Source organism: Lonchura striata, chromosome 6, assembly GCF_046129695.1.
Source record: "Lonchura striata isolate bLonStr1 chromosome 6, bLonStr1.mat, whole genome shotgun sequence".
Classification (NCBI taxonomy): domain Eukaryota; kingdom Metazoa; phylum Chordata; class Aves; order Passeriformes; family Estrildidae; genus Lonchura; species Lonchura striata.
The window spans coordinates 23,209,861-23,216,427 of NC_134608.1; the positions used below are offsets into that span (position 1 = coordinate 23,209,861).

The following is a 6,567-nucleotide window of genomic DNA, read 5'->3' on the forward strand; positions in this document are numbered from 1 at the left end:
AATAAACAAAATAACTGCATATGGAAAATGTGCTTAACAGTGAGATCACTGTAAACAGCCTTTATTGCAACGTACTTTGAATTACAGCTTAGCTGCCCCAGAGTTACACATATGCCTTGCTATTTCAAAATCAAAGTGGGTTAGCAGCTCCACATGGTTTCTGACACAGCATGTGATGTAAACCTGTGCAAGAGATCTACTTTCTCTTGCTTTTGGGTAGGAAAGACATTGCTGGGCATATTCCCCACTGGCTCCCCACAGCAACTTGTCTTTGCAACATACACTTTAATTAGCTGTTGTATCTTTCTCTTTAGAAAGACAAGAGTCTGAACAATGATGTGCTTCCCAGTATTAGAGTTCATAGTCATCTGGATGGTAGAGCTCGCTCATGAGGCGGTAGATATAGGAAGGCGCATTGCCCCCAATGTTAGAAATGAAGAGAGTAATGAGCTCCGGAGGGACGTAGTCAAACACTGGGCAGTGGACATTGATTTTTGCCAGGATCTCCCCTGTGAAGTGAATAGCAGCAATATCAGTCAAAGCAACTTAAAGCAGTTAAGTCTTTTGCACACCTTCCGGAGTTCCTAAACAAACTGGCCATGCACATACCACCCTGAAGTCAGTATGTGAACATCCTGAATACTTTCTGACTTCTTCACTGATGTCAATGAATTACAGGTATACAGCAATCTTCAATGAATGGCAAAACTCTGTTTCTGGTAACTTTTGCTGGTAGAAAGCCCAGATCCACTCTGATGTAGACTGACTAATTGCCAAAAAAACCCTACCAATATAAAATACAAGAATCATGATACTGCCAAAGTTATTATTTAAAGAAATGCTTAGAAGAACAAAACTATAATCCACTGCCAAGCCTTAATTTCAAAACCCTTTGTCATAGAAATGGGGCTTTGAAAGAGACTTTACTAACTGAAAATGGGCTTAGGCACTTTCTAAAGATGTTGCTGGCCTGGGAAGCCCATGGTAGAGACTCTGTTGTTTCAATGGCTGTATCAAGTAACAAAGTTTCAAGAAGTTACAGAAAGAACGGAAGCTGCCCTTGGTGTTGGGCACCTGCCCCAGCCCACAGGAAACTGTGACCTGCCTGGCATCATTATCACCATCCTATAATAAAACACTGTTTCAGAGCAGAAATAAAACTGCAAAGACAATGTTCAAAGTAAATCCTTTTACTCTACTTTAAGTAATAGATAGTTATAAAACTGGATAGTTCACAGCACTCTCTTCTGACAAAGACAGTAAAAAAGGATTTTCTGTCTTGGGTTATAACATAGTCTGATATTTAATTTTTTCTCTGAGTTACAAAAAAAATTGTATATATAGTCTGAACCAACCTGACCAGATGTATAAAGAATAACCAGTACCTTCTGTGAATGGCAGCACTTCCTGTGGTGACACAAACTTGTGGAATGAATCTTCTTCATTAGGGAACTAAATGAGAAAGAGGACAGGAAGATCAGGAAAAAAGCCCTACCCGATTATCATTGTGAAAAGAGATCCTGGCTCTGGAAGGAACTAATGCAGAGGAAGATGACTTGCCAGGTGCTATTAACTCTGTTTACAATAATTACATAGTGCTTGCATCTAGAACCTCTCTAACTTTTACAGGTGAAAGGTTCTTAAGCTTTCAGAGCCTTCTATGACGTGGTTGCCCTTACCAAAGCCTTATGAACTGGAAGAATGACTTCCTCAGTCTGCAATTTCATATTGACAATATTGAAAAAGTACTGAATGTAAGAAAGAATCTCATTCTACATTCTCTGCCTTTCAACACTAATGGTATAAACTGAAATCTGTTATGGTTGAGGAAAAGTAAGTATAGCAATGCCAGTCTCATCAATCTAGGCAGTGGTCTACATCCTGATATCCAATGTACTGCTTTGCACCTGTGGCAGAGGTGCTTCAAGTTGATCCTGAGGTGTGCCAGATTTGGGTGAGGATATTCTATCTGGAGCAACAGTGCTAGATGAGGGAGATGGCTCATTTAGTGATCTTACCTTGGGACAGATGGTGCTCTTCACCCAAAGCTCCTACAAGTAAAAGCCCTGCAGGTGCAGTCCTGAAGAGCTGCTGTACTTACCTGTGGTGAAAGCTTGAACATGGGGGCACACACGATGAGTGGAGTGGAGTGGTGTTTAGCTGCCAGTGCCAGAGTGTGAGTCCCACTCACAGCAATCAGGGCGCCATTGGCCAGGATTGTCTTTGTACCAATGATGACCTTAAAAGGGCAAATCAGAATTGGATAGCATGTTCCACAGCAAGCTGAGGAAGGAACACTTCCTGGCTCAGACCCTGACAGATGAGCTGGAGGAAGACTGTGTCAGTACAGCCAGCCAGCCAGTGGCTGGAGTTAGAGGGCAGCTAAATGCCTGATCTGTTTCATCTGGCACTGGCTCTGCATTAAGATGTTCCTTCTAACAAGAGCATGATTCCAGCACAGAGAATTTGAGAAGACAAATGTATGTTCTACTGCAGGGAACACCAAGCAGAAACTGAGCTCTGGTTCCTTTTCTACAAACCTACAAAGTAAGCTTTGTACAAGTAACTTGACTACTCGCTGCAAAAATTCCCTTGGTTGAGGGGAATTATCAAAAACCAAAAATTATGGTTGAGGGAGTAATAAAAAGCAGCTCAAAATATATAGGTAAGAATTGATACAGCTGCATTTTAATATGTTACAAGTACTTTTTTCCCCCCACTTTAGGGTGCCAAGTTTTCATCTCTAAAAGTACAGAACAGGTCTGTTTTACAAGACAAACCTTAATGATTCCCTTCATCAATCATCTATTTCAGGCAAAGGGGTGTTTCTTGCCTTTAGAAACGCTGCTTTTTGTTCCATCTCCTTTGAAAATGGAGGTTAATCCTTTGAGGCTCTCATGTAACTGTAGCCACAAAGCCAGAAAAACCTGTTACCACTCAGTCAGTCATCATCCTGACTTGGAGCTCACACTGAATCTCCACCCTAGAAGTGAACAGGGACTATTACAATTTTGAGTCTTCAGTGAAGAGACACATCCATCACTGCTGGGACTTGCAGCTGATTTGAGAGGCCTAAGCACTCCGTCTGCTATGAAATCCCTCCTCCAGTGGAGCCCTCCTTACCTTATTGACTCGAGACATGACAGCAAAAATAGCTGCATCACTCATGACAGTAGTTTCAATATTCTCTTTAGACAGTCGGACAGCCATTTCATGACCCTAAAAAGAGGGAGAATCCAATTGGTTCCCTGTAACATAGCTCCTGCAGTGTAATTGTAAAGGTATCAGCACTCAATTCTTGTCTGAACTGCAAAAATACCAAATAATGACACCTGAACACAGCCCTTCAACTCAAGGATGCTGGGGTAGGATAATATTGAGTGAGGCACTTGAATCTCCAATTTCTCAACTGCAGAGGAATTTCCATAATGTTCATCTTGATTCCAGACACAAGATTTCAGTAAGAATGCGTAGAACAATATGCTGCAGCCAGCCTAGGCCTTACCTGGCAGAATGGTGCACACTCTGCCACGATGACCTGGAACTTCCGCTTGCGAGCTGCTTCCTTCAGGAAGGCTTCAACAGTGCGTGAGTAGCCAATGGTCATGATCACCTCATTGGAGTGGATGTGCTCCAGTGCCTGCATAGCAATGTTATCAGTGGTGCCCTCTGTAACAGAAGGAAGATGTGGGTGTAAAAGCAGCCAGCAACAGCAACACTTGTGCTGCTAGGACTGTCCTCCAACAAGATCATTTTTCACTAAGACAAAGTTATTAGCACTGGAAGAGCAGGCGCAGCTTTTCTCCCCATTCTTTTTGCCACTGGAGTGGAACCAAGAAGCTTGCCCTTGAATGCTCCATGCTCCCTAGCTATACTCTCACTATATATAAAAATAGCTGTACTGAAAACTCCATTGTGAGGGGAGTGGATTGTGTCAGCACTACTCCAGATAATCACAAGACCCACAAAACTTCAACAGTTTTGTAGTTCAATAGCGGGGCAAATTTGGCCTCAGAAAGATGCCTGATTTGTCACAAGAATTGCAGAGAAAGAAAATTGTATCTTTGTGACAAGAGTTAGGTTATATGTGCACAGGGATTTTACACTCTTCTTCACAGGACTCAAGACTTCCCAGAAGACCAAGAGTGCAGGCCTACATATTGCTCCTTCCACAATCTACCCCTCTCCCCATAAGCCAGAGAGACTTAAAACTAAGTCCTGGGAGCAGCAGGGCTTTGGTCCCTTAGTTCCTTCAGATTAAGCCTCCCAGATCCTTATTATTTCACCTAGAGAACAGGGAAGCATCAGTCCCATTCCATAAGAATCATCACTCAGGAGCAATTCAGACCCATCCGTACCTAGCTCAATTAGCATTTCATTAATAGCTTCAATAACATTAGCTCTGAGGGAGGGGTAAGGGGTTCTGAAATCTTCACTCAGTCCTCCAGAAGTCAGGAGCTTGTGCAGGGATTCTTGCTGGTCACTTTCCTCACTGCGCCCGTGAAGCCTGTGGAGAGAAGTGGCCACTTCAGCCTCAGGAAGGAGCACAGGGCTGCAGCCAGGCTGAGCACTGTCCCCACAGTGTGGCACACCTGGATGTGAAGAGACAGGAAGGAAAGCCACCCACAGGAGGCACACCATGCCACACCAAAAAGTTTCCATAGGTGTCTTGGCAGAAAAACACCCAAATCTCTACCAGAAAATGCCTTCTTAAGACACGTGCAAATACTGCTGTCCATAGACAAGGAGCAGGCTCGAGGCTACTGCTCCAGTGGGATGCACGCCCCTAAGCACAGACAGAGAGAACAACCCAAGGCCAGGGCACAGACTGTTCTCATGCACTCACAGCACATACACCAAGTGGTTTCTAAAGAGGAAATGTCATCACCCACAGTGGAATCAACGGGGCTTCCTTTGGTGTTAAACTCCCTGAATACCTCTCTGGAAGAGGTGGGGAAAGGAGGTGAAGGAAACTAAAGGAGTATTACAGAAGCAACTTAAAAGGGCAGTTCTGGGTTTTCAGAGAGATACAGGGAAAAAGAGGGGCACCTTACCGGCCATATTCCTCACGAATGACCTTCAGCACCCGTCGCACCATGTTGCCCACTGTTGTCTCTGATGGCTGGGCTGCTGTCATCCTCTGGCCCTCTGTCCGGATCAGATCCATGAGCTCCCCTAGAAGAGGGGAGGGCCTTGGTTACCACTGCCCAGAGCAAGTCCACGTGAGCATCAAACCAGCACCCCTCTCAATATCCCAGGGCCAGCAGCTGCTCCAGCACAAGGACCACAGCACCAAGAAACACCAGGAAGGGGCGAGCAGAGAGCCTCTCACAAAGCAGCCGGTTCCACTGGTGGGTTTTGCAGTCGGAAACGCTTGGACACAACACAGACCCAAGGGAAGCCCATCAGCAGCGCATCTGGACTTTCCTTTGAAAGAGGAAACCACGTGCTGCTGGAGAGGTCAGTGCTCGGACTGACGCCGCTCAGGGGAGAGGAAGGCTGGAGCAGGGGAGCTCCTCAGGTGAGGAGCACAGCAGGCAGGGAAGGGCCCCGCCGCGGCAGGACAGGCACTGCGAATCCGCCGGTCGCTGCCAGCGAGGCCCCAGCTCCCGCCAGCCCCGCCTGGGGCCTGCGCCGGATCCCTCTGCACCCGACAGCCGCCACCGGGGGGAACTGCCCTCCCGCGGCCCCGCCGCCGCCTCGCTCCCGGCGCTGGGGGAGCTGCGCCCGCCCGGGGAAAGCGCTGCGTCCGCCCGCCGCCGCCCGGCTCTCACCGGCCCGGCTCCATCGCCCGTGCCCGACGATCTTCCGCAGCAGCGACAGCGTCTGCCGCGCCGTGTCCTCGGAGCGCGGCCGCTCCCCGCCGCGCCGCAGCCGCGCCGCGAAGGCCTCGATCTGCTCCGAGAGCTCCGAGCCGCGCTCCGCGCCCGGCATGGCGGCCGCGCTTCCGCTTCCGCCCCCCCGCCGTCCCATTGGCGGAGCCTGCCGAGCTGCGCCCGCCCCTCGGCGGCGCTCAGCCAATGGGGGCGCGCCCGGTGGTGGGCGGAGCCTCGGCCGGGCGGGGCCGGGCGCCATGGCCGCGTTTGCTTTGGAGCGGCCGTGGCCGCCTGCGAGGAGCCAAATCAAACGGGCTGGGAAAGGCGCAGTTCCTGGCAGTCCCATTGTTCTTGCTGGCAGAGCCAGAGCCGGCCCTGGATAAGGCAGGAATGTAGCTCCTTTGTGTCTAGTTCCTGGAGCAGTGTGTCCAGGGAACAGGCAGGAGCCATGGAATAATTCTCATTGCCGTGCTACTCTATCGCTCTGGTCTGTGTCCTGTTGTTTGAGATCAGGAAATAAAAGCAAACAGGCGTATGCTGGAAGCTTTCAGTGATTGCTTCATGCCGAGGCCTGTAGAGCCTTGGATGTTCATGACATCTTTGCGTTCGTCTGGTTAGCTTAGGACTCGCCCTACAGCGAGCTCTCTGTCCCGGGACTGCTGGGTCGCCAGCAAAATACCAACAGCTGCTGTGCTGGCTCTGATGGGGTGATTAATGCAGGTGATTTGTCACCCAAAGCGTGCAGGGGACT

The 6,567-nt window shown here is 48.6% G+C and overlaps 1 protein-coding gene across 1 annotated transcript; it reads right to left on the minus strand.

Moving 5' to 3' along the window:
* Positions 1–28: 28 nt before the first annotated feature.
* On the minus strand, positions 29–5,954 carry EIF2B2 (eukaryotic translation initiation factor 2B subunit beta). The gene is made up of 8 exons (XM_021542776.2): positions 5,775–5,954; positions 5,055–5,175; positions 4,359–4,507; positions 3,506–3,669; positions 3,124–3,219; positions 2,102–2,239; positions 1,386–1,452; positions 29–509 (listed from the first exon to the last, which is right to left on the minus strand). Exons 1-8 carry the CDS (start codon positions 5,932–5,934, stop codon positions 352–354), a joined length of 1,053 nt encoding a protein of 350 aa, XP_021398451.1. The 5' UTR covers positions 5,935–5,954; the 3' UTR covers positions 29–351.
* Between the last annotated feature and the right edge of the window lie 613 nt (positions 5,955–6,567).

Bases quoted from the DNA above. Each gene is read 5' to 3' on its own strand.
- EIF2B2 (XM_021542776.2), bottom strand. From the start codon at position 5,934: ATGCCGGGCGCGGAGCGCGGCTCGGAGCTCTCGGAGCAGATCGAGGCC. The intron at 4,508-5,054 runs GTAAGGTGCCCC...TTCTCTCCACAG, and splicing joins ATTCGTGAGGAATATGGCCG to GCTTCACGGGCGCAGTGAGG. The intron at 1,453-2,101 runs GTAAGTACAGCA...TTTCTCATTTAG, and splicing joins TGTTCAAGCTTTCACCACAG to TTCCCTAATGAAGAAGATTC.